Source organism: Chelon labrosus (genome assembly GCF_963514085.1).
Source record: "Chelon labrosus genome assembly, chromosome: 14".
NCBI classification, from domain to species: Eukaryota; Metazoa; Chordata; class Actinopteri; order Mugiliformes; family Mugilidae; genus Chelon; species Chelon labrosus.
In genome coordinates this window covers 20,704,855-20,732,691 of record NC_140347.1, presented here as the reverse complement: position 1 = coordinate 20,732,691, position 27,837 = coordinate 20,704,855, and the positions used below count along the sequence as shown (strand labels likewise).

General features: G+C 44.3%; 2 protein-coding genes across 6 annotated transcripts; both read left to right on the top strand.

Moving 5' to 3' along the window:
• On the top strand, window positions 1-6,485 carry enpp5 (ectonucleotide pyrophosphatase/phosphodiesterase 5). Of its 4 annotated transcripts, XM_084559829.1 has the most exons (5): window positions 212-222; window positions 1,117-1,439; window positions 1,559-2,457; window positions 2,744-2,920; window positions 4,141-6,485. In XM_084559829.1, the coding sequence occupies exons 3-5, from the start codon at window positions 1,578-1,580 to the stop codon at window positions 4,557-4,559; spliced, it is 1,476 nt and encodes a 491-aa protein (XP_084415955.1). In that variant the 5' UTR covers window positions 212-222; window positions 1,117-1,439; window positions 1,559-1,577; the 3' UTR covers window positions 4,560-6,485. The 4 variants fall into 4 exon arrangements, with proteins under 4 accessions (XP_084415954.1, XP_084415955.1, XP_084415952.1 ...); XM_084559828.1 differs by lacking the exon at window positions 1,117-1,439 and having other exon boundaries at window positions 1-222; XM_084559826.1 differs by lacking the exons at window positions 212-222; window positions 1,117-1,439 and adding an exon at window positions 234-622.
• A 1,347-nt stretch (window positions 6,486-7,832) lies between these two features.
• Window positions 7,833-21,739, top strand: clic5b (chloride intracellular channel 5b; the record flags this gene model as incomplete). Of its 2 annotated transcripts, none has more annotated exons than XM_084559830.1 (6): window positions 7,833-8,486; window positions 17,670-17,779; window positions 17,881-18,006; window positions 19,442-19,548; window positions 19,759-19,940; window positions 21,575-21,739. In XM_084559830.1, 6 exons carry the CDS (start codon window positions 7,833-7,835, stop codon window positions 21,737-21,739), a joined length of 1,344 nt encoding a protein of 447 aa, XP_084415956.1. The 2 variants fall into 2 exon arrangements, with proteins under 2 accessions (XP_084415956.1, XP_084415957.1); XM_084559831.1 differs by lacking the exon at window positions 7,833-8,486 and adding an exon at window positions 13,096-13,146.
• Between the last annotated feature and the right edge of the window lie 6,098 nt (window positions 21,740-27,837).

Below are 27,837 nucleotides of genomic sequence, written 5' to 3'. Positions count from 1 at the left end.
TCTAACGGATGAATTTGAGGGGTGCAGCTCCTCACCATGCGAAGCATGCACCCGCAAGAAGCACCGGGCAGCCTTTTGTCTTCATGTGTTTAACGTCCGTTAAAGAGACGCCAGCAGGGTTAATAGGCGGGACTTCCTCCGTGCGCAACTGACCGAGTCCGGCTGTTTATCTCGGGCTGCAGCAGCAGGGGGGATCGAGCCAGTGCAGGATCCGATAACGAGGTAAGCTCGTTGACAGCGCTCCTCTCTGGATGTGCGCTGTTTTTCTCACCGCCCCGGTGTATCTCTCTGTCGCACTGACTGACTGAACTGGACTGGACTCGCTGCCCGTGGACGTGGGCATTGTTGCAAGCAAGGCACAACTGCGCGTTTTAGCTGTTAGCTGTGCAGAATGCTAAAATACGGATCCATCTTTGTTGTGACTGGCTGTCAGCGGCAGTGTTGACTTTAATCCGTCTAAAATGAAGACGCGCTCACAGATGCACTGCAGTCGTCTCAGTCTGCCTAATTTCGAGTGACATCATTGCTGTCCTGACCTGTCATGTCTTCAGAAATAATGTGACAAACTGCTGTGCTGTGCAGTCTCTAGACCTGGGTTCATTAATATGTTACCAATATTGTGGTATAATACTGATAATCATTTTTTTACTACTTTTTCTTCATGAGTTGTTGTCATATTCAGGCTACAGTAGCAGTTATTTTCACTACTTGGTGATCTATCCATTTGTTTTTTTGATTAATAATTGAGGGACACAAGTTCTTAAAGCTCAGAGTGTTATCTTTCAGGTTGTTGTTCCGTGCATATTCAAAAATGTTGACTGTCAATGTCAGTGTCAATTTATGTTGTCAAGTGTCATACAGAGTAGTCAGAGCGTGAAAAAAAATACATACACAAAAACAAAGACAAGGAAGAGGAACGTGAATTAAAAGGACTACATTAAAACACTCCTTGTTACCATAAAAAGAGCAGCTCTCAATCTAAATTAAATGCCGGAGGAGAAAAAATTTTAAGGGATTCAAAAGCAGGCGGTGATTGGGCCTGCTTAATGTGCAGAAACAAACGATTCCAAAGTTTGGAGGCTGCAGCTGCAAAAACTTGATCTCCGTGCTCTTCAGTCTTGTTCTAGGGACAAACCAGAAGCCAGCGGTCAGCTGACCTGAGCGACCTTAACTGCGGTTGTAGGAGTTCAGAAGGATGTGTCGGAGCCAGACCATTCAGTGATTTGTATGAGGACCAGTGGATACTTAAAATCAATCCTAAGCCTTCCAGAACGGAGGAAGTGCGTTCACGCTTGCATGCTCTTGTTAAAAGAGGGGATGCAGCATTCTGCACCAGCTGCAGATGTGAGAGAGAACAGCTTACAGTAGTCAAGACGGGGTGAAATGAAAACATGGATGAACCTTTCATAATCGTTTAAAGACAAAAAGGACTTAGAACTGTATGTAATCACTGAGCATTTACTTCCGATTCCATGAGAAATTTTTAGATTTTGTATAGATTTTGTTTGTCAGATTCATATATTATGGTGTTGTAAGTTGTAGCTCTTACCTTTTACAGGTTGTGTCTTCATCACACTATGCTGTGCTACTTGCTGCGAGGAGGCTGCAGCCCTCTGCTCTGCCTGTGGGCCCTGCTTCTGCCTCTGGCCTCCCTCCATCGCTTGAGCCACCACGGACGGAGGGACCACACCGCGAAGGACCGCCCCAAGCTGCTGCTCGTGTCCTTCGATGGCTTCCGCTGGGACTACATCGACCGCGTGCCCACCCCCAACTTCCACAGCATCAGTGACGAAGGGGTGACGGTGGAGTACGTGCAGAACGCCTATATCACCAAAACCTTCCCCAACCATTACAGCTTAGTGACGGGGCTGTACGCTGAGTCGCATGGCATCGTGGCCAATGAGATGTACGACCCCGCTCTGAACCAGTCCTTCTCCATGGAGACGGACAGTATTTATGAATCGCGGTGGTGGGAGGAGGCTGTGCCTCTCTGGGTGACCATCCAGAAAGACGGAGGGCGGAGCGGAGCGGCAATGTGGCCTGGGTCTGATGTGACGATCCACGGCATGTTGCCCTCTCAATACCTCCATTACAACTCATCAGTCTCCTTTGAAACCAGAGTGGAACGGATTATCGAGTGGTTCTCCGCATCTAAAGAGGAAGCGGTGGATTTTGGAGTTCTGTACTGGGAGGAGCCCGATGAGAGCGGCCACAGCCTGGGGCCTCAGAGTCCACTTATGGATGAAGTCATCGCAGGGATTGACGAGCAGCTTGGCTTCCTCATCAACGAGCTGAAGAAGGCTGGGCTGTACGAGAAAGTGAACCTCATAGTGACCAGTGACCACGGCATGGCACAGCTGTCCAACGACAACATCATAGAACTGGACGAGTATGTGAGCAGAGACCTGTACACCTGGGTGGATAAGAGTCCAGTGGTGGGAATCCTGCCCAAAGAAGGTATCGCCTACAGGATTTAGAGAAATGCATTAATTGTCTGTTAACAGACAGATAACAGAGATATGTACTGTACAGAGAGAGAAGTAACTCTTGGCAACCTAAATTACTATAATGTTGAACTATTCTTCTTATGTTTACATGAACGTACATACATTTTAAGAATATTAAGATTAAATCCAGAATAATCTCTGAAAAATGCTCTGAAATACTTCTCGCGTATGTGCTGCTGAATATAGTTTCTGCACCCATAGACATTTTCTACTGTTGCCTGTTATCTGTCGTGCAGGGAAGCTGGAGGAGGTGTACAGCCTGCTGGTGGACGCAAACCCAAACATGGTGGTGTACAAGAAGGAAGACATCCCCGAGCGCTTCCATTATCAGCACAACGTCAGGATCATGCCCATCCTCATAGAGGCCAAGGAGGGCTGGACCATCCTGCAGAACAGGACCGGACCCTTCATGTGTACGTTTTTCAGACCTCAACATCACAACGGGGCAGAGATAATATTCTGGTCTGCTTGCTGTTCACATTATATGGGTTTTGTCAGCTTGTTAAAACAGCGGCGCTTGTCTGCTCTAATAATAGCTTCAAAGGAGATTTATTTCAGTCGCTGAACCGAAGCTTGTGTTACACCAGCAGTAATTAACAAAGAAAGGCAGATTTGCTTGGTGCGCGTCGGCCCGCGGTTATTTTTCTTTATTCAATTCAGGTAAAGCCAATCCTTTTCAAATTAGGTTGCAGAGTGGTTTTTTTTCTACGCCAGCTAATGCGATAGCTGGATTCCTCCTCTCTGGTTGAGCGGTTGTTAATCAGTAAATTGACCAGGTGGAGAATGCTGCTGGGTGGAAAACCTGCTGACTCGCAGGGACAACATGATGTGAACCTGCCGAGCTACATACAGCGTATGTCGTATGACGCTATGTGCAAATAAAAAGGTGTCTCTACTGTAGAGTTGTTTGATTTGTGGAAGTGCAATGGGCCCTGGATTACAGTGAGCTAATCCAGAGGTAGATCCACTTTTTTGAAAATTATGCTCACTTGCTGCTAATTATTACCAGGTCACGTGGACTGGATCTGCACTTTCTGCTGGCTAATGATTAAAGTTATGGGAAAATACAGTTTGGCCAAAAAGAATATTCAGTTTCCCAGAATTGCAGAATTGTTGCATAAAAGCTAAATTTATATTAAATGCAGCATTGTGTTAGCAAGCGTGTACTTGCGTTTGTCCATCCTCGTGCATTTTAACATTTCTCCATAGCATTATTGGTGATCGTAATCTCCTCATCATATCTTTAATCTAAAAATAGTGAGATCCTGGACCTGGTTGGATGGTTGTTAGCAGCGGGCAGCAGCGCTGATAAACTGTATTGATTTTACTAACAGCCCGTGACAGAATAATGTCAGTTCTCCAGGAATTTAATAGCGCTGATAATTTTAGGAGCAGCAGTTAACCTGTCTTAGCTTGTGTCTGTTGATTTAATTCTCAGTTTTGTCGCCGTGTTGCTGTTATTTATTTGCCTTTATCCGGTCAGCTGAGGAAAGCAGTGGCGGTAGTAAATCATCAGGTAGAGAAGCAAGGCCGGATTTCATAAATGTGCGTTGATGGGATGTGAAAAAATGGAGGTGGACATGAAAGTATTGCACATTCTTATTCAAATATATGTATTGTCTTGTCTCCACAGTGGGAAACCACGGCTATGACAACACCTTACGCAGCATGCAGCCCGTGTTTGTGGCTCGTGGGCCGGCCTTTCGCCAGAAATACGTCAAGACCTCCATGCGCTCCGTTGACCTCTACCCTCTCATGTGCCACATCCTGTCCACCCGCCCGCTACCGAACAACGGCTCCCTCCTTAATGTTCAAGACCTGCTGTCTGAAGCGCCGCCTCCATCCACAACCGCCCCGCCCCATCTACCCATTCCTCCTAAAGTCAACGGATACTCCTACGCTCCCGTCGTGGGCTCCTTCCTCGGTGTGGTGTTGGTGCTGGGCTTCCTGGTGGTCTACATCATACTAGTGACGCTCAAACAGCGCCCCGCGCTAAAACGCAGAAGCTGGGAGATGTCGCAGCCCTTACTGCAAGAGGACTTGCACCTGTAGCCGAAACAAAGGGTGGCACATAAAAGAAGAGGAGCTATTGCTCCCCAAGGTATACTCCGCTCTGCTCAGAAGCATCCCCTAAATGAACCCCTTACACCGCTAAATCCGATTGTGCTGCTCTTTTTATTGGTTGGAGATCAAATCTAACTTTCTAATCATGTAGAGGTGCATCATGCTCAAGTGTAAGGGACGTGTCTAGGGCTTGCTTCTGTTGCAGGCTTAATCAAAATACTAAACCTTTACATGGGTTTTTAGTGGCTTTGCTTTGATTGTAAGTTTTACCTAATGTCATCTCAATGTTTTCATCGTCACTTAATAACTAATGACTAAGAGTGGAATTTAACCTGGGATTCTGACGAGTGTGAAGGTGGCCAAAAGTATGACTTGGGTAATATTAGATCACACTCCAGGACGACGTGTTAAGCTTGTCATAGAGAGTGGCGGGAAGCAATCATTTAGGATAACTGTGTGCACTTTCAGACAATCTTACCTTGATGGCATTCATTGTGTTGCGCTCGTTTGTACGTGTGAGGAGAAGTTCAAACACTTGCAGCCTGCCTAGTAGCTGCTTCAAGGGAGTGCGATCGCAAAATGGCAAACGCTGTTAGGCCTTTATTCAGACTGCTCAGACTGTTCAGGATGATCTGATGATTATCCTTGGAAGCATACTCACACCTGCTGCAGCGGGAGTGTTAGAGAGCAGTCAGTTTACTTTATTTGACATTTTCAAATCTACGCGACACAGATTTGTGTGTCATTAAGTAAAGATTCTTGTTAGGGTTTTTCTACCACTTGTTCTACTTGGTGGTCTGAGCACTGGATAGGATGTTGCTTTGAAGTACTTATAACTAGTTTTGGGAGGTTGGCCACAGTCAGTGTTTCTTTTGAATGTTACTTGGAAGCAGACGGTCCACTAAAAATTCACTCCACGTGCCAAGCTAAATGCTCTTATGCGTAGGTCATTCTGTGAACCGATCACACCACAACCTCGCCCTTTAGTTGCCATTTGCCTTTTTAACTTAACGAAGAAAATCTCTCTAAGGTGTGCAGTTGTTTGTGTGTCAGTCTGTTTTTTGTAGAGTTTGTGTTAGGAGGGCATTCTTTTCCTGTGTAGCTGACTGTGTACTGCCTTCCTCTTGATACGTTAACTGTCATAACCATGGCCATTTGTTGGTGAAATGTGAAGTGCAATTGCTATTGGTCAGTATTTGGTCTTAGGGATCTTAAGGGTTTCACTGTTGTTTGGTTGAGAAGACGATCTCGGCATGACTTGCAAGAACCGTTCCCCTAATTTGCACTACAGGATCGAAATGAAACAGAACGAAGGGGAAGTAGTTGGAGGCTTCTTAGGTCATGTGTTTAATTTGCACTCGTAGATTGTAGTTGCTGTTTGAAATTATATATACATATAAAAAGAAAATAGCAGCTTTTGCCAAAAAAGCTTTTTAATTAGCATAAAGATAGAAAGAAGACGTAGAATCCAAATCTGCAAATCAAATATTCTCATATTTTTTCAGCGATTTTTAAGAAAGAATTGGTTCGATTTTACTCCTCTTGCTTTTTTGATGCACTGACTAACACCTGTGCCCAAAAAATGACAGACATCACTGTGATATATACTTTTTACGAAATTTAAATTCATAAATTGAAAGAATTTATACGATAATTTTCTGATAACTGTATCGTTTTATGAAAAGAAATGTGTTGTCTGATAATTTTCCCCAGTTTCTGAAAGAGAAATGAAATATATCCATGCTATATTTAAAAATGATTCCTTTGAAGTTGTTACGAGACAGTACTTATTAGATCAGTTTGCTGTTGCCTTGAATTTAAAATGTGAGTATGTATTACAGTCTACAAATGAACTATCTTTGCCATGTGGAGAGAATTAAAGAGTCTTCTGAAAATAAAGGGACTAATGTGAAACTGACTTCATTTGAGTTTCTTCGTACGTTTTGTGTGTTTGTGCAGTCCATGGCCTTTTCTTCAAGGACCACAACCACGTCATTTGTATAGTCACTTTCCTCAAAGAGTCCAAACTGTTAAATAAATCTGATTCTAAATGGTGTGAGGGAAACAAAGTGAGGAAGTAACTTCAGTGGCTTAAAAGTGTCCATGAAGAATGAAGAAAGTTGGACAAACTCAAATTTGAGATTTAAAGGGGAAATCGGGAACATTTTAGTACGTCCTAGTTGATGTCCAGGATTGATACTAAAGCTGACAGAGTTCTGAGGTCAGCGTAACAAATTGTTGTAGTTTTTATGAAGGGGCCAGGGCCTTATTTAAATAATTGGCATTTTTCTTCATTCCGTGAGCAACCAGGATCTGATTTTATGCTGCACAATGCTTAAGTCTATGAACAGCAGGTCGTAGTGAAAGAAGGTGGTCACCTCACTGAGAAGTTGGAAGTCTGCAGCTCTTCATCTAACAGATCACTGTGACTGCTCCTTCTTGTTCGTGAAAGTTCTCGGACTTCAAGGTCATAGTGTGTCCAAAAAACAAGCTGAAACAAGAGCAACTGGAAGACGTTTAGACAATCATCCAAGTAGCTTCTTCAGTTCTAAAAGACTGGCAGAAGTTGGGGTGCAAATAGGAATGTCTGTGTTTGTGCTTGTTGGAAATTCACACGACTGGTGTCTGTTGACCAGATCTAGCCTGTAGTTGGAAGAAACTGTTATGATCCACGGCAAGGAAAACAGAATCAGAAGCTACGCGGATGAGTGGCGAAACGTCTTCAAGAAAGTCAGGTGCTCTCCTTTCAGCTTGTTTTTGGGTAGCCTACAGCTTCTTGTTCCATTGCTGCCTGAGATATTTCAAACACATCCTCTGTTTAACAGTCAGTGCTGACAGTTAGAGGCTTTTATTGTGAGGCTGCATCGATCGGAAACGTTGAGTTTGCATAAGCGAACTCTGAACCCACCACACTAGTTAGCACTGTTACCTCATTCAGTAATAGTGACCTTGCAGACCTTTTCCTTTTTTTTTTTAATGAAAAACTTCAAGATTGAAACTTTAAATTAAACTGACTGACAAATGTTATTAAGTTACAGATTAAAACACACTTAAAGCTGAACGCCTTCCTAAACGTCCTTGAAGGCACTGGCCTCTGCTTGACTCACTGGTTAACTTGCAGGATCAAAGGTCTTTCATGAGTTATCACTGGAATTTGCCCAAGCACTCAGTCAGCCAGAGGCAGGCGGACTGTGTGCCACCACTTCGACCACTCCAGCTCTCCTCCTCCACCTTGAACACTAAGTGACAATACCAGCGAACATGGAGCACACCTATGACACACCAGATCAGGGGATTGTGCTTGAAGAGAGCCGGGATGGAGCTGACAGCCCCGATCAACAACCTAAAAATGAGAACGCAGGTGAGGCCAGGGCGCAGCTGTACAGCGAGGTGCAGGTCCACGTCTCTGCGGAGGGAGAGCGCAGCTCGCCGGACTACATGGAAATCAGGGACGGAGACAAACACAGCAGCTCGTCTTCCTCATCCAGCGACGACGAGGATGAAGGCAAAGAAAAAGAAGAAGAGGCAGAGGAAAAAGTAGAGGTGACAGTGGAGCCGCAGCCTGTGGAAGAGGTGATGGTGGAGGAAAGCAAAGCAAAGGAGGAGAAGGAGGAGGATGAGGAGGAGAAGGAGGCGAGCGAAGAGGCGCACGACAGTTCCAGGCGCTCATCGTCCTCCTCGGGATCATCCGCCCCTGCGGGAGACCCGTGCGACGACCCGCCCATCCAGCCTCGGATCCAGGAAGAGGATAATCCCGAGGACGGGATGCTGATGGCGAACACAGAACCCAACACCGACACCGGGCCGGAGGTGTCCGTCGACAGCAGCCTGACAACTCTGGAGAATGTCACTCTGGATGAGAGCAACGCTGCTCCGGATGACCCCAGCAAGCCTGACATCGCCCTGTTCGTCAAGGTAAGAAACACAGACAAGCGGACAAGACAAGACAGGGAAGTTTTAGAAGGGTTGGCCGGGGTCATGCATCAGTTTGCCTCAATATCAGCATGAGGCATAAGATGTAGCAGCTGCAGGAGGAGAGGAGAATTCCACTCTCCTTGAGGCTAGGTTTTGTAAACTTGTGTTACTGATCATTAAAAACCAGTGACTTAAATAAATCATCCTTCAGTCTCAACCAATTCTGCATTTGTAGATATTAAAACAGACAAACTGATTGCAGCCAGGCTCAGACAGACTCACATCATTTGCCCTTGTGCATGGGCCATACATGTTTTGCTTGATTTAAACCTTAGAACAGCACTATTGTGATTAAAAAGTGTGCTATATACCTGGATATATTGTATGTAAACCATTACTGTATTTATTTACAACCAGTAATGTGTGTTTTATCTGGTTTATGTTAGTGGCAATAAAGATAATCTGGATTAGTAGCTGGAAGTAATATAATATAATATAATATAATATAATATAATATAATATAATATACAAACTTTAGACATAAATGTTGTGATTTAAGAAGTCAAAATCAGGGACAAACTTTACCTGTGACTTTAATCTGGAGGCAGCTTCATTTAATAATTAACCTGTTTACTGTACTGCCATAGAAACCAGGGGTGAACTCCATGCTTGAGTAAATCCATCTGTGTGCTTTGCTGCTTTTAGTGATAGGCGGCTCTGCGGAGTGCGCTACTATCAGCTCAGGCAGGGGTCACTTTGCTGATTGGGCTGCTGAGATTGAATCCGTGGGCTGGGCTCTACTCAGAGGAGCTCCGCGAAGTCTGAGCTCATCACATGTCTTGTGATAGGTAACGGCAGAGGTGGCTTTTGACAAATGCTGTGTCTCTGTCAGTAGCAGTATCGGCAAAGGCCGCCGTTGGGTAAAAATGCACAGATGCAAACAAGTCGAGCGGTTGCCAGTCTTATGAAGGACTGCAACATCCTGGTGTGATTCCAGCCAGGGACCTGAGTTGCATGTTGTAATCCTCTCTCTCCCTGTATGTCCCGTCTGTCACTAGTCACTGGTCCAACCTGTCAATTAACAAGAGTGAAAAAAGCTGGACAGGCTCAAACGTGCAGGCTTGAACATTTAAGTCCTGGTTGACACCTGTAGTTACTGAGGTAACTATAAATACGGGTTGATACTAAAGGTCACAGAGTCCTGAGGGCAGCATAACAAACTATTGTAGTTTTAAAACTTACTAAATACTAATCTAACCATTATGGGATTTTATTCTGCACACAGCAGGAGTCTTCAGTGAAAGGAGTTTCCTGCAGCTCTTCATCTAACAGATCACTGTGGCTGCTCCTACATGTCCCAGTACAATATATCTGTCAGCTCCATAAAGGGCAATTCCCTTCCTATAGTTGTCGTGACAGGAAAACTGTGAACTCCAGAAAAGGTAATAGGGTTTTTGGTTTTGGTTCAGTAATATTTTCTTAATGATCTGAAGCAATCTTGTTAAGATATGAGCATTCACCTCAGTCTGCATGTATGACATTAAAGCACATAATTCGCTCATGTGGATATGCTATCAAGATGTCATTATATCGCAGCTATGATAAACACTGACCATAGTTCACGGTGGAAGTCCTTGACTCCATCCATACATACCACCACCACCACCACCTTCATTCCCCTATCTGGGCCTTCCTATCTGAGGGAATCCAGCCCATGTGGGTGGATTTCCCAACAGTTTAACCTTCAAGGCAATATAAGGCGCCGCTTATAAAAGTACTTGGTCAACACTTGTCAAGTGTGTTTCAACACATCAGGAGAGTTCACACACTCCCCGTCTACTTGACACCATGGAAATACCTGTTACTGTTTGATGCCGACGGTGAATAATTAGCTCAAGAAGTCTGTGAGTTGAGCCTCTCTTTGGCTCAGAAGGATACAAAGTGCTTTTTTTCTTTTTTTCCCCCCAATCCCTGGTTTTATTATCACCAGGTATGTAGAAATCCACAAGGAACAAGTCCAACATTTTGCGAAATGTTTGTCTGCTAAATAAAAAGCTAGAGTAGGCTGGAGACACAGGAAACAACCAGTCTGGTTCTGCCTCCGAACAAAAGCCCATTAATGGAAACGTCTCCTCTGATTAATCCACTTTTTAAACTGATTTGTTGGGAGATTTCCAAACTCAGAGTAGATAAGAGTCTGGTGGTGGATGTCCAGAAAAAGTAACTTGTTCAACAATGGAAGAAGAAAAAAATAAGATGTTACCATTGAATCGAGGTAGATTAGCTGTTTCCAGTCTAACTAAGATAACCATATATGGAGGCCAAGCTGTCATTTATTCATTCATTCATCTTCTGTAACTGCTTGTCCTGTGAAGGGTCACGCGAGAGCTGGAGCCTATCCCAGCTGTCATCGAGCGAGAGGCGGGGTCCACCCTGGACAGGTCGCCAGTCTGTCTCAGGGCTCTCTAGCAGGGCTAGAGAGACAGACAACCTTTCACACTAGGCCAAGCTGTCATAATCAGTCAATAAATAAATCTAATTGCCTGCCATTAAAGGCGCTAAAATGACTATTAAATATAAATATAGGCATTTATCAATCCATAAAATGTCATAAAAAGATAAAGAAATCATTTTCCTTGCTTCTGTATAATATTTATTTACTTTTGTAGTAATGCCCATCTCATGTTTGATTTGCTAGTTGGTTCTTTATCAGATGTAATTGTTCATGTATTTATCAGTGTATTATTTCTTTATTATTTCCATCCTATTTATTTCCCCAATAACAAAGTGTGTTATGGGGTCAACTTTTAAGGCTCATTCAGGCTACTGCGGAACATAGGCGCTGCAACGTACTCCGGTGAGAGCCATTTAAAGGCTAGCCTACTTGTGCTCTCGTCAGTCTGGCTAGCTCTGTAAAAACGCCACCAAACCCTAGTCGGCGCTGTGTCTTTTTTACCAGTCGGGTTAATTTTTGTTTCCACCTCCTGCTTCACTTTCAACAATGGCGACTGAAACTAAGACGAGTCACGTAAATGTTCGTATCTCCGAACCTCCTCAGTTAACCTTTCCTCGATGTGCTCCATCTTTATTTATCCAAAACAACCAATTCAAAAACTGTGGAGATGGAGAAACAGCTGGAAATACGAAAGCGGAAACACGCTGCTACCAAGCGGACCAATCACAGCTCTTGCGCTCAGTCTGCGTAGGGTCTGCGTATGCTCTACGCTGTCGCCATAGCTACGGCTTCAAATTGACGCAGAAGCCTAAACTGCCTATCAGCCTTTGCTTTCAGTGAAGAAGAAGCTTCTTTCCAAAGCGTTAAACACGGATGCTCTTTTCTATTTACTGCTGCCATATTTGGTTTATGAGTTTTAAAGCTGAAGGAGCTTTGGGCTCAGCTCATTATCGTGCATTGTTTTCATCATGCATGGATTGAGGAGTCTGCAGCTTTGCTAATGATCTTACGAAACATTAAAATAACACATTTGGAAAAACAACCCTACAATTTCCATCATGACCGCCGATAATGAACACCTCCCTCTTCTGCAGCGCCCAGTAATTGGTTTGTGCCGAATGTTGTCAGCCAGGAGAGGGAGCTGCTCTATAAATAGAAACAGTCAGCCCAACATCTGACTTTCTTTTTCTGTTTTACTTTGACTTTCAGGTTTTGGTTTTATCTGTCAGACTCCTGTGTTTTATTTTTAAGTAGGCCAGCCAAAATAACAACTCAGTGATAAATGTACCTGCTTGGATTTTTTTTTTGTTGTAGCCATGTAGCATGTTTCTGTAAATGAATTCTAATTCCCGCCTTAAAACCAAAACTGTCCATCAATAATTCACAGAGGAATCTTCTCCAGGTCTGCTGCTGCTGCTGCTGCTGATCAAATAAAACCCGCCAGAGTCAAACACATGGGAACATGAATTAAATATGAACGCCGCCTCTCTAGTGACTCAAGAATCCACAGAGTGACGGCTGCTGGGACTAAAACTGACACAAATATCATCTCATTTTAGGAAGTCAGATGGGGTGTGATGATATTTTGGATTGTCTCTGAAAAGTTCACTTAAATAGATTTTTAAGTAAAGAGTCAAATATAATGATATGCAGCTGCAGAAAATAATACAATTTAGTTGTTTGGAAAGGATGAGATAGATAAGAGAGTAGGTGGTGTAGTGGTGTCTGTGTTTTAGTCGGGGTTTAGTTGCAGCGGTAGGAAGAGAGAGATGGGGCTCCACCCCCTGGTATAGACTGACACCTGTTTACCACTCTGTGGTGCTCAGTGAGAGCTAGCTCTGCTCTCCATCTGTGTCTAAATCAGAGCACAGGGCTCTAACTACCACCTGGACCGACTCTCAGCTTCACCTGGGAGACACAAGCAAGGCAGATAACCAGCTTTATAGGACCAAACTGTGGTGGAAATCTTCAATCTGGGACTGAGATCTAAAGGGAACTTACTTAGGTGTGAGAGATCACCTCCAGTGGCAAGAAGTTAATCTCTGAGGGAAGTTTTTTTTTTTATGTTGATGTTTTTTGGAGGATGTAGACCTCCAAGGATAAACAGGGACTGCAGAAGAAAAAGACTCAAGGTGACAGACAGAACCAGGCGTCATGTCCACAAACGGTCAAGACAGAGACCCCGATATTGAACTTTTTGTAAAGGTAAGACGGAGGCAGAGCTGTGACCATCTATGTATCTAAAATATTTTCTGAAGCTTTTATCGATATAGCGACAATAAACCCACAGAACATTTCAGCTGAGCATCACTGTGCTGTTATGGAAAGCCGGCGTAACCCAATAGCAGAGGTAGAGTTACAGCGGCACCGGCACACTGAGCTCTATGCTGACCCAGGATTGTTGTGACAGTGATACTGAAGCTGCTTGTTGATTGTGGGATGCCTGTGTCAGGCTCCATGGTGGCACCATTACTGAAGTCCAACATTTTTATTTAAAAGAACTACTGTATTATGTAACTGACTATTATTCTGTTTTGTTCAGGTATTTACTGATCATTAAATGTTTCAGATTTTAACCTGAGATACAGGAGCAAAAAAAAAAAAAAAGAGAGATCCACCTTCAATGATAGAGCAGTAGTGTTTTGCTTCATAACAAGATGCACTTCAGTTCCCCTGAGAAATGTTAGAGGCAGGTGAAAATACCTGAGGCAGGTGAGGTGGAAGCAGATGAGCCGGGTGCACTGACCCAATTAGCTGGCGTTAAGGCTGGTTGGGTCAATCCAGCTCCTAGGAAACCAGTCACCACCACAGCAGCATCATCACTTTTAAGCCTTGCCATTTGCAAACCACCTGACACTATTATATCTAGAAATAGAGTACCCTAGTTAGCTGGATGATTCGTCTTTTGTTTTACATTTAGTTGTAAATTCCGACTAGACTCACATTTGTGTGACATGCAGGACCAGTCTGATGCACAAACCTTATATATAGATCGACAGAGTGGTCTCCATAGCTGCAACCCGAATAATATTTTTTCCTCCTGCTGCCATCTGAGATGTGACCTAGATGGACAGAGGAGTATCCTGCAGTGGTACAGGAGAGACACATAGAACAGGAATTAGCCTTCGATCGTGTAAGTATCTGGGTGTTTGTGTGGACTACATTGATGGATCACAGCTCTTCTGAATTGAACTACTTTATATAAATGTGAGGATGGGGAAAGCATGTAGCATCATGATCACATCGTAGGGTTGACATCAACCCTCATTAAGTAACGAGTCCTCACATGGTTTAGTGATTAAATAGCCTCTGAATGACTATTACACCCTGAAATTTGTCAGAAAAGACGAAAGGCCTCGATGAAAACCATGGACGTCTGGCAGAAAGTTGTACAAACTTGGGGAGTGAAGTTGGAGACGTGGGAGTTCGCCAGGCAGTGTGGCTCCACTGACACAAATATGCGATTGGTTGCATCATGGGATGCAAAGAACTATCTGAGCAGCAACAACTCTGAGCAACTCTAATCAGTCTTCCTTATGGACCTTATGGATGTAGAATACTAAATTAAAAGTAACACATTTAATTGTTAATCTGATCTTTCTGTTTAAATGATTTGAAAGAGTTAATAGCAATATGAAAGAGTTAACATAAAACAATGACATGTGTAATCAGACAAACTGTGGGCCCCTGGTTACACTGTGCGATGGATGAATTAACTTCAGGAGACCCCACTCATCATGGGATCACTCAGCAGCTCCATACACCCGTGCCAATAGGTCTATCTGTGTGTGGTCGGCTTTTGTCCCCTATATTCTAGATGTTGATTGGCTATTATCTGCGGACCCTGTATTGTGTTACCACTGCGCGACTGAGCCCGGCCATCACAATACACAGACAGAAGCATCACATGTGCACAGACAGCGTGACAGCGCTGAGAGCATCAATGGCTGGCGTACATACAGTTGGCTCAGCTACTTTCAGACTGACATCTCTTTTTGTCTGGTCCTCGCTGGGAGCTGTGTAGAGATGGTGAACGGCAAAGTGTTTTCCACTTTGGTAAAGTGGCTTGTGAAATGATTGCACCCAAGCGTCTCAAGAATTTGAAATGGAAAAACTTCACATGAGATTTATCTACTGGCATCTGAAGTTTAAGATGGTTTAATTTAAAAATAATTCTTAAATGAGGGAGACTGACCCCTCTTGTCAAATCTCACCCTGCTGACCACGAGGTCAGTGCTCTTATTTTGTTGTGTATTTTGGGTCTCTGTGTGACTCCAGGTCACAGCCTGCACTCTGTGCCCCAGTGGTCAGTGAACCAGATGATGGAATCGCTATGTATAATTCATCTGGGCCGCTGATCAGGTGTCACTGTCGGCGCTCTGCAGTGCATCCGTACATGCCGACACGTGATATTACTGCGTGTATACGAGTGTGTGAAGGGGAGGAAGTGATTCTATGCACCGTCGCAGTCACAAAGAAAACATGCGACTCTCGTTTAGTTTATTTTCACGCTCTGTTCTCATTTGACGCACAATTAATGAACCCATTTCAAACCCCATTTTAATAAATGCAAAAGAAAGAAAAAAAAATAGCTCTCTTTCTAACATTTGGTTAATTCTTGCAGCTGACAGCAAAGGTGTGCTGCTTCTGTTACATCCCCAAATCTCCACAGACACTATTCAGTATAACAATTGATGTGAATTGACTGAAGTAAGAACAAATGTCAGGGGATTTAGTTTATACTTTACTTAAGCAATTTCATTTCATACTACTTTACACTCCAATTTTGCAGTGAAAACTCTACCTTTTACTATACTCCACAACTTTAGAGACTTTGATATTGACACTTCATGGAAAACATGGTGCACATAAAAAATATGCTTCACCGCTCAGCCACAACAATACAATGTTCTACTGGGAAACTTTTGGACCTGGCATTCGTGTGGATGTTACTTAGACATGTAGCACCCACCTAGACCAGACCAGGCACCCCCACCCCATAGCAATGACACTCCTTGATGGCAGCAGCCATCCCCAGCAGGATGCAGCCTGGCACAGGCACACACACAAAAACAGTTTAGGAACAACTCAAAAAACAAAAAACAAAAAAAAAAACACGAAGAACATCACAAGGTGTTGACCTGGCCTCCAAATTCACTAGATCCCAAACTGATCAAGTATCTGTGGGATGATCCACAGAGGCCCCTATCCTCAACCCATATGACCCAAAGGCCCCCATTAACAACATTCTGTTGACAGACACAACAGGACATCCTCAGAAGGCCCATGTTCATTCTCTGTTGAGTCACAACTGTTTTGGAGGCACAAGGGAGACCTACACAATATCAGGAAGGTGGTCATAATGTTATGCGTGATCGGTGTATACTGTTACGAGTTAATCCCAAACTATGTTTTCTTAATATTCATTTCACTTGAATTTAATAAGTAGCAGCTCTACAACTGCAGGTGTAGCTATATTTTCACTGCCACACTTTTATTTGTAACTGCATTATTCCTGACTAAACGATCTGACCATGCCACTAGTGGCAGCTTCTAGTATGTGTAGATTTGGTTTGATTCTGACATTATTCTAAGTTTGTAACAGGAATTTCAATATGACGTTAGCGTGGAAGCCAGATCAACTTCACTGCTCACATTTTTTTTTTTTGTAGGGGAAAGTTGGTCCGGAACCCTTCCATTGGAAAGTGACTATGCTTTGCCAATCACATTGTTTGGGCAGGCTTTATGCAGTGATGGACAGAAGAATGAGAGTGATATAGTTATACATGTCATCTTTTTCCCCCTTTCTATCGCTTAAAACACATAAAACACAGCCCTTAATGAAATTCAAATGGCATATTCTGATAAGAATTGAGTCTGATTACGCCAGGCTATGGTGACACATTTAAATAGAAGTGTCACAAATAGTAGCAGGGGGGTGAGGACCCAAATGCAAGTCACAAAGGAGTGGCAGGAGCAGGCAAACAAAACAAAAAACAGAACTTAAGGTGCTGCAGGTATGGCAGAGTAATCCATACACACAAATACAAAAGGAACTGGTGAAGACCAAAAACCAAAAACAAGAACACAACGAACTGAACAGGGAGACAAACAAGGACAACATCACAGGCGACTTAACAGAGAATAAAGGGGAAGGCAGGGCTACATATACACATGGGCAGAGGGGCTAACACAGGTGAACCCAATGAGGGCGGAGCGCACAAAGAGAAACCAATCACACAATCAAAGAGCGGAAACACAGGAAGTGAAGCAAGATGAAAAGACACCAAGGAAGAACTTTACAAAATAAAAACAGGAACCACATGGGGTCACGTAAACATTTAAAATTCAAAACCATGACAGTATGTTTAGATACAAATTAATTCTTAGCAGCAACCTGGTGAACAAAGTCTCACATAATTGATTTTCACGACACTAATCCCTGTGAGTATGGCAGGAAGATCTAACAGCGACTAAGAGATGTGTCCGTCCACTTCAAACCTCTGACATGGATCATATCCCTCAAACTTAGAGAAAAGCAAGCATCTACTTTGTTCTTCAGAGAAGAATATTCTAGCCCTGTTGAGACCGTGTCACAGGGTTGTTGCTGCTTCTGCTGCAGTCACTCCACTCCTGTTATTTAATCCCTCCACTGTGTGCTTGTATTTCCCTGTTCGAGCTATGGCTTCACCTTATGTCATAACTCATTGTCTTGTGTTTGTGTGCAGGCGGGCAGTGATGGAGAGAGCATCGGCAACTGTCCCTTCTCTCAGCGCCTCTTCATGATCCTCTGGCTCAAAGGGGTCGTGTTCAACGTCACGACCGTCGACCTCAAGAGGTGAGGACACAGAGGCGCAAAGCACGAAAAAAAAGACCTAACTCCCTGCGTGTGCTAACTTCGCTCGTGGTGACGTTCTGTTTTCTCTCTGTCCTGCGCAGGAAGCCAGCAGACCTGCACAACCTGGCCCCGGGCACCCACCCTCCTTTCCTGACCTTCAACGGAGAGGTCAAGACCGATATCAACAAGATTGAGGAGTTTCTCGAGGATACGCTGTGTCCTCCGCAGTGAGTCAACACAAAGGTTTTACTGCTCTTAGTGTACAGTATCAGGTTATACTACCGCTGACTACACGCGTCCTGCTTTTGGGTTGATTTATTTCACTTCAGCGCCGCTGTTGACAGAACAGGAAACTCTTTAGTCCAGTAAAGGAGTGCTGTATTTGATGAAGACTGACTTTAACTGTTTGTTGTTCGTGAATGCTCTAAATCTTTTTGTGGATAGCGAATGTGTACTGGGTCACTGTGCTCATTTAATTTTTAGCACTAAAAACCCAAAAGTGGCAATATAGATCACTTCCTGGTTGGTTTGACGCCTGTACATACTGGTGGTCACAATAAGTCAGGTTGAGGACTACAGGTCACAGAATTCTGTTGGCAACATAACAAACTGTGGAAGCTGTAATAAAGAAGTGAGACAATAATCTTTTTCCATTATGTCGTGAACAATACTGATCTAATCTTGACATGATCTTTATGCTGCACACTAACCTGGCTCAGATCTAGACAAGGTGTCTGGTAACGCACCATTTGGACTTCATTATGGGGCATGTTTCAGCCAATACAGAGAAAATAAACACTCCACACACAATTGGGCAGTCCAACAACCAATCAGAACCAGTTTGTTGTAAACTAATGCATTTCCACGGCGCTCAGATGACGCACATGACTGTGTTTCTATTACTCTTCTGTCTATCACCGCATAAAGCGTCTGTGAACAGCAGAGCACATTGATAGGAGCTGATTACCTTAATGAGAAGCTGAGCCTCCACAGTGATCTGTTAGATGAAGAGCTGCAGGAGACAGCTTCTAGATCACTGTGGCTGCCCCTTCTTGTTTTATTACTCCCTGAAATATGTCAAACTGATCTGCTGTCAGAAAATGTAAAAAGAGCATGACAGTTGTCTTGTTTTGTAGAAACTGGATTACCAGAGACTAGCTGATGATCCAAATCAACGGTTATTGCTGACCCATCGAGTATAATCTGATGGCAATTTAGCTTTTCCTATCATATATATGTTTATAGAGATTATCAGTTACTTAATGAAGCATTTTCCACTACACCCAGACCATAATAATAATAAAGTATATGAATATTGCAATGCTTTCCTCAGTGGGGCATAGATTCGGAGATCTGATAGATTGCCACTCTGACTATCTACTCCCTTTTTTGTTATTGTCATTCCATAAAAACTTCAGATCCAGTGTGTGAGCATTAGCCGAGAAAAATGGCAGATTAACTAAATCTTTCTTTTTACTGCCTGTAAAGATTTTTACATTATAAATGGACCTTAGTGCGAGGGAGCCCAAGGGGCGAGCGGCCAACTCGTAGTGAGTGTGTAACATGTTTTAAGTCCGGGGCTGAGTTCCAGTCCAGGTGTTAATGCTATCCAGATGGTTTGGTCTGACTGCGTCTCCTGCCTCTGTCCCTGCGTCTGCTCAGGTATCCCAGACTGGCCGCCAGGCACAGAGAGTCCAACACAGCTGGAAATGACACCTTTGCCAAGTTCTCGGCCTACATCAAGAACACCAAACCAGAAGCCAACGCCGGTGGGCCGCTCACTTTATGCCCTTTACACTCACAGTAGAACAGGATGAAAAAGCACATGAGCGTCATTATTACATTCCTCCACTAGGCTGTAGCAGAGTCCAGTGTTTGAGGGCTAGACTCATAGAGCTTGCTGTGCTGCCACCTAGTGAGTTTACCACGACACAACTTGTGTCACTTTCCACCTGATTGTTTGTGGCCTGTGTATTTAGTTCTAGAGAAAGGTTTAACCAAGGCCCTGAAGAAGCTGGATGACTACCTGAACAGCCCGTTGCCAGAGGAGATCGATGCCGACAGTATGGAGGAGGAGAAGGCCTCCAACAGAGGCTTCCTGGATGGAAACGAGCTGACTCTAGCAGACTGCAACCTGCTGCCTAAACTGCACATAGTCAAGGTAAAGAGGGAGGTCACATATTCCATATTCAGCTATAGAAATGCCAAATATAGACAACAGCTTGTCACTTAAATATAACAAGTGAAAAACAAGATTTGCATTTCTCCAGACATGCAGCTGAAAAAAGCAATAACTGAGTGTGCTGAATATTTTCCTGTACTCTTTTGCTAGCATCTAAAGCAGAAACGCTGCTGTTTTATATCCAGACTCCCCTGACTTGTTTCTAAAGTGCAACCTGTGAACAGATAACGGCTAAACTGATGACATTCACATGTGTGCAGTTACAGAGGATGAGGCTGAGATAGTCAGTGGGAGGAGAAAGAAAATTCTGTCACAGGTTCTGATACACAAATCCGGTCTTAGTGTTTGGACCTTTCCTCTGTTATTTGATTTGCAGTGAGATAATGGATCATTTCAATGTTTATTGACATGAAACCAGCTGTTAACAACTCATCTACAAATAAATGAAGAGGACTAGACTGTGCAGTATTTCTCCCTGAAATGTAGGGGATTGCCAGATTAAAGTACTACAAAATAGAAATACTCAAGTCAAGTAAAAGCACCTCAAAATGGTATTTGGATAGAGCATTAGAGTAAATGTTTCCATCATGGGGTAAACAGTTAAAAACAGCCACTCAGTCCAACATTTGGTTTAGACCTTTGGTCTGTGGGAGGAGGCTGGAGCACCCAGACAAAAATGCCACACTCCCAGACCCTTCAGTGCTAATGACTTGATGATTGATAATTTATTAATGCCTCAACAGCTTTGCAGTGTCACTAACAAAACGTTGCTTGACTTAAAGTCCACATTAAATGTCATTCAAAGTATTGTTATTGTACGAAATGTCTTTTTCTATAAAGTATGTTTAGCCTGGAAGTTAGACCAACTTTCCCCACCCACAATTTCTTTGTGGCAGAAAGTTGGTCTGGAACCCCTCCATTGGAAACTGATTATGCTCCGCCAAAGATCTGCCTGGCCAATCCCATTATATGGGCAGGTTTTACACAGTGATGGGCTGAAGAGTAACACCAACATAGTAATACACATCATCTGAGCACCGTGGAGTTGAATTTATGTACTATAAAATGGCTGTGACTGGTTGTAGGACTATCCAATAGTGTACAAAGGTTGTTTTTATCGAATTGGTTGAAACACGCCTCATAATGAAATCCTAATGGCGAGTTACCAGACTCACGTAACTCGCTAATATCTGGCCCAACACTGACAAAAGTAGTTTAAATAGTTTTATATTGTATTTGTATTATTATATGTCTTGAAAACGACTTGAAAAAATGTTGATGACTCATCTTGCACTCGGGGGCGTGTACTAATATTGCGTCCAATGAAATGCTCTCACAAATGTTCAGTCTCTCCTTCACCCTGATTCTCTCCACCAGCAGCAGAATCAAACAGCAGTCTGCTAGTAGTTTCCTGGATACTTTAAATTTACAACATGCCGTACACCTGGGACGTCAATGAGAGTAATTCATTCTTACATTTATGAACTGTAAAAATAGTGGGACGCAGGTTGAAACAGGCCTCATAGACGGGGCTGAACATACGCCTAACAGATAAAGACTGACTTGGTTAGAGTTCCCTGGGGAGGTAGTTACACCTTTGCCCTGTCTCCTAGGTTGTTGCTAAGAAGTACCGCAACTATGACATCCCCTCGGGCATGACAGGGGTGTGGCGGTATCTGAAGAACTCCTACGCACGCGACGAGTTCACCAACACCTGCGCCGCCGACCTGGAGATCGAGACCGCCTACAAGGACGTGGCGAGGCGGCTGGCCAAGTAACTCGCCAACTGATCCGAGCCCCGGCAAAACAAACCGGCATCAAGAAACATCACTTCACAACCAACACGTGACCGTCATTGGCGTTTTTCAGAAAGCTTTTGGTCTGTCGTAGTAAACAGATCAGAAGTCTGCGCTGTAGGGTGGATTACTCTGCCTCGCAGCTCCAGATGCGATGGATTTCAGTCGTTCAGTGCGTATGGTATTTCGATCAAGCAGACATGGCAAAGCAGAAGTGGAGCAGGAGATAAATCAAATGCATTTAACTTGATTGGCAATCCAAACGCAAGTTCAAATTTTGCTGCTGTGAAACTTCTGACATAACTCTCTCTCTTTTTTTTTTCCTTTCACTCAAACACGATTGTGTCTGTCTATATTTATTCCTCGTGACTAACACAAAGCTCTCTTTCATACATGCTCCAGCACACGGCCAAACGTTTTACTAGCTGCTGATGTCAAGGTCGTTCGCTTTATTTATTCCCAAGCCCACAGAAGTCTAGTCTGACTCCAGTGTTTATTATCGAGCCCTGGCTCCCGGGGTAGACACCTTGATTCATCTGTGATTGATGATTGATGCTAATTGTTTGCTGAATATGACCGTACCAATCTGCAGTTTCATTTCGGTCGCCGCTCACCGCTGCAACGGTGGTTTTATTTTCAGTTTTTTTTCTGGAGCTTGTATATTCAGATTCCCTCCTGATTCTTAAAGTTTGATTTGAAGAAAACAATGTTTAGACTCGACTGAACAAAGTGTAGCTAACTAAGGGCACTAACAGCTTAGAACAAGGCTTGGATTGCTTACATGCAAAAATTTTTAAATGCAATATTGAAACCTGATACGGAGCCTGTTTAAAAAAGATGAAAAATCCTCCACTACGTGCCTTTTTATTTGGAAGTATCAGAAATCCATGCCAATGTCACTGATGGACTCATTCTGAAAAATGTATTGCAGCCAGAGCTGAGACGTTTGTTTTGCCTCCAGCTATTAGTGTTCGGTCTAGGTATTGATTTTGTCTTAAGTTACGCATGATATTATAAATGGAGAGAGTATTTATTTAGCAGCCCCAATCAGGCCTGATTGGGCAGAGCCATTAGTGCTGCGATGAAAAGCGTCTTCCAGGCCAGGTCCGCGATGGTCAGGAGTCCTGCCCTCCAGCCCTTCATCAGAAAGACATTTCCTTTACTGAGGAGTCTATCAACATCCGCTGCCTAAAAAGTTAAAGTTCAAAAGTTTCATTGTCCGCTCGGAGAGGATGGAAATTTGCCTCGGGGCTTATCGTCTTTGGCTTGGTGTCAGGCTGCGACTGTAGCGAGACTTCCTTGAAGAACCATGTGGCTCTTGTGTGGTTTTGGACAAACACATGATATGAAATCGGAGCATGATGACTGAGAGGCTTGCTCGTTGCAGAGCTCTGCAAATAAAATAATATTTTCACAGATCTGCTTCTGCCTCTTTCTTTTCTTTTCCAGCTAGGTGATCAATCAGTGCTGATGCTTGCAGGTCGTCAGGTTTTGGAAGGGGGGGGGGGGGGTCCGCGTCTCTGGGTGATAGCGAGGGTTCCTGGAGGAGTCTGGGTCCTGGCTCCGAAAAGGGTTAAGTGCGCCCTGATCAAATCCAGTGGTGCAGGTCTGTTTCTCTATCCATAAAATAGAGAAAGAAGTGGAGAGAAAGAAAGAAAGAAAGAGAGAGAGGGAGAGAGAGAGAGTGATGACCGTTGACAGGCTTAAATAGAGGCTTCCATGCCAGGGATCAAACGCCATCCCTCTTCTCCACTCTCTCATTAAGACGGAAAACCCGAGCGCCGCCATCCGATCTGTCTCCATTTTTCCTCAAAGGAGTCTAACTTGAAAGATCTGCGCCTGTCGGATTTACAATGGTGGGCGAGTGGTGTTTACTGAGACGCGGCCTTGCCAGAAACAACAGTCAAAGAAAATAAATGGAGCCTGCCTAGTGTTTCCACAGGAGTAAGGAAATATGGAGCGAGACTTGTGCCTTGCTGTTTGGTAATTAGTACCTAAACATCCCTGTCCTTGGATCCCATCGCTCACATCCAACATTTCTGCGCGCTGGATAATATACAGTGGAGCATTAGCGTCAAACACGTCTGGTCGTGGGGCCTGGCTCGCCACATTAATCTGTTATTACGCTCCCAGTGGATCCACCAGTCGCTGGCCTTGGCTCGGCCACCGTAGCGCAACGAGTCCGCATAGGCTGACAGGGGCTCACACACCGTGCACTTTTATAGCCAGGTTTACTAAACCTTTGCAGCTCGGGCATAAATTGTGTAAATTGAGTCTTGCTTTGAGACCTGAGCTGATTAAAACAAACTGGCGTGTTTGACGTGTGAGGACCCACCAGAAACAGACCTGTGATCCAATTAAAGGCCAGACCCATAGTTTAAGAAATACTGCCATATAGGCCTCAGTGCACCAGTCAAATTGAGCCGCTGCTTGCTATGAGACACTGCGCCAGGGAGAGAGACGTACTGTATATGTTTCAGTCTGAGGTGAAGTTTAGTTTTACCGTCATTCTTTGCTTGGCTGAGAGCCTCTATTAAGCATGTCCAAAAACGTTAATGAAAGGCAACTGGACTTGTAGAGTTTCTTGAAGACGCCTCTCATCCAAGTAGCTTCTTCAGTTCTAAAAGACTGGCAGGGAGTTGGGGTTTAAATAGGAAAAACTGAGCGTTGCTCTTCAGAAACTTGCTTGACTAGTGTCTGTTAACGGGTAGATACTTATCTGTCGTTGGAGGAGACTGTTTGTCCCTGTCCTGCTCTAAGACCCACTGTCAGTCTCGAGGTGCTGTCAATCAAAGATTTCTTCAGCTTCAGCATAAACGTTACACAGACTACACAAGTTATGTACTATTATTAACTTCAAGCTGAGCTGAACATCTAATTTTGTCTCTATTAGGAAGGCACGTCCACGTCAGCTGGGACATTTTCTAGGCAGCTGTGAACCAGTGGTTGAGTAAGTGGGCTAGGGACAGTAGGTCACCGGTTCCAGTGTCTGGACTGACAAGCAGGAAATGATTCATCTCTTTAGTGCTAGACCTTGTTCTCACACTCCTGACTTGAAACAACACGCCCAAAATAAATCACTGTGTCTGAGCAGTTATAAGTTTAATTTGTATCATTTCTGTCTCGTGATAAAGGTACAGTTTCAGAGGTGGAAGAAGCGGGCTGTGTCTGACTAAATGAAAATGAAACGAGCAACGTTACCTGTACAAGACCGGTGCATAGAAAGTGAAGCAGGGAAGTTTTCCAGAGGTATTAGTTGAGAGATACTTAGGTTAAGGGTGGTACAGTGGTGAGGCCTCACAGCAAGAAGGTTCTGGGTTTGATTCCATGCTCCGACTGGGGCCTTTCTGTGTGGAGTTTGCATGTTCTCCCTGTGTCTGCGTGGGTTCTCTCCAGCTTCCTCCCACCATCCAAAGACATGGTCGTTAGGTTCATTGGTAATTCTAAATTGGCCGAAGGTGTGCATGTTAGAGTGAATGTTTTTTTGTCTTTGTCTTTGATGTAGCCTACCTCTCACCCAGTAACAGCTTTGGTCTTTGGTCGAGGGGCAGGGGTACACCCTGGACAGGTGTCCAGTCTATCACAGGGCTAACACAGAGAGACAACGATTCACACGCACACCTACAGTTGCTGTAGCCCAACCATAATTGCTGTTTCCTCTGCAAGTTTCTTTGCAACTCGCCTCCACCCCAGCTCCTCCTTTAAAGCAGTGTCTGTTCTGTATCATGGGGTCTTTGCTGTTACTCCCCCTGCCTTAAGCTGTCCACGCAGAGTCCCAGAACCCAGCAAAATGTAGTAATTAACTGCAAATGCAAGTACGGTTTATTCGTTGCTCTGACTGAATTTTAGTTGTAACGTCTTTAGTTCTCAAAATTATTATTTTTTTTATCCTGGTGGGAAGAAGAGTCTTTGATTTCAGAAAATTCCTCCAGAACAGAACAGTTCTGAATGCCTAAAATAGTGATGGATGTTTATTTTTCAGAAACACACATGCTTTCCTTTGTGATTTAAATGTAATGATAATGCAAGTTAGAGCAGGAAAACAGATTTAACAACTAGCCCTAGCTCCTCATGCTTTTCAGTGACTGACATGTGACTGGGCCTGAGGAGGATGTGTCTAACCAGAGCACAGGAACCGTGTCGTAACAGGAGATCATGTTTAAAAGAGAGACAGGATGAGTCCGCATGTCTTCCACGCCGAGACAGAGAGCATCCCAGAGAGTATCGGGTTCCCAGCAGGTCCCCCAACCCTCCTCCGCTCGCCTGCCCTCGGAGGTTTGAGTGACTTGTGGTGAAGCTTGATGGGGATTATTGATCTGCCTGGCGCGCGCCTGCGGTTTTCGGCGTAAGACTGACGACCTCACCAGAGAGAGCTCTTGGCACGCGCCGTTCCTCCGTCTCAGTTCAGCTGCATGGCGGCTGGGACAGGCCTGTCGTGGCCTGAAGTGCGGACGCTTCGGAGCCAGGTGATGGAGACATTCTTCTGCGTATTTAAATAATCAGGCCCAAGGTTGGGCAGAAGATAACAATAAACATATCTGATTGGACTTTTGGAGAGGAGTCGCTGCAGTGAGTAACCGTGTCTGCAGAAGGCTGAGCCCAGGGGTATTTCTGCTCTCTGGTTAGATTTACTGGTTGGGGTTTCAGTTCCAATTGCGAACCACATGAAATAATCCTTGGTCACTGGAGAAGGATGTGGACACCGTGCTAATTATGTGAGATGATGATGTCAGGTATTGATACCTGCGAGTGAGCCAGAACTTTTCCCTCCGTGCCATGTTCCAATGTATATAACCGCACTGTGGTGACCACACTCGCTATACGACCGCACCGCACATCCACATGTCGGACATGTCTGGATCCCCAGCAGCCCTCACACACATCCGCACTGTCAGACGGGCCCTCACTTTATCATTCATAGTTGTAAATCATCGCTTCGCCTGCAGGAAACACGCGGCATTTTATTTTCCAGTCATAAACCATAAAACCTGCCTCTAACACGAGTTATGATCCTTGGAGACAGAGAGGATGAATGTCTAAAGCAGAACCAGACTCGTCGGCGGGCATCCTTCATCCCCCGTTTCGCCTGGCATCCCCATACAGCTGCGCTCGTGTGGCGTGTTTTTCCAAAAAAGGCCCCAGCACGGTGTAAATGTCACCAGGGTTGTATGTCACTCATCTGTGAGCTGGATCATTGTGACCGCTCCGCATTACCAGTGCATTAGTTCTCAATTAACACTCGCCTGATAAAGTTTTAACAACCCTTCATCTGACAGAGAGAACACATAGAGCTCCTTCATGCTCGGTTTCAGGCGAAAGATGAGGCCCCTGCCCAAATTTTTCAAATTTTATTGCCTGGCTGAAACCTATGGAAAAGGCCTGTTTTGCATGAATATTTGGCTCCGAGCGGAGGTTTATCCTGTCTTATGTTCTGTACACTCTGTCGCGCTGCAACGGTTTGCCATTTTTTGACAGCTGAGATGGTGTATAATTTGAAACACTGACATGAAGCGAAGGCCTCGGACAAAGGGGCCTTTTGTTTGTGTGTTTGGTCGCTCTCCATGGTCCTGACACTCGCATTTTTTGCAGTAATTCCTCTATTTTTTTTTACTTATTTTTATTTTTTGATCAGGCCGCGCGACCAGTATCATATTGCATAATCTGAACTGGCAGCTCTCATTAAGTGAAGGCATTTTAGCTTTCATGAGTGCACTCTCTTCGCTCGGGCAGCAAAATGGTTTCGCGGGCTCAAATGTTTTCCAAAAGCAGGCTAAAGACACAGGCACGCTTTAATCTAATGATGAATGGGTTCTGGTGCAAGGACTGCAGGCTGCCTTACAACCCTACCATGTCTGTGAGGTTCTGGGCCACTGCCTGGGTGCAGCTCGCCTGCCAGTTGATCATTTCTTTTATTGCAGGTCAAAAGACAAGTTACAACGCCCCCACCCCTCTCTCTCTCTGTGAAGGGTGAGCAGCTTTTCATATGCGGCGTCCATTTACGGCGGAAAAGACGGAAAAAGAAATGTGGGATGTCGGAACTTTAGCAACAGTCCCTCTAAGTTTGGGCTGGCTTTGGCTGC

Bases quoted from the DNA above. Each gene is read 5' to 3' on its own strand.
- enpp5 (XM_084559826.1), top strand. The intron at 2,458-2,743 runs GTATCGCCTACA...TCTGTCGTGCAG, and splicing joins GGGAATCCTGCCCAAAGAAG to GGAAGCTGGAGGAGGTGTAC. The intron at 2,921-4,140 runs GTACGTTTTTCA...TTGTCTCCACAG, and splicing joins CAGGACCGGACCCTTCATGT to TGGGAAACCACGGCTATGAC.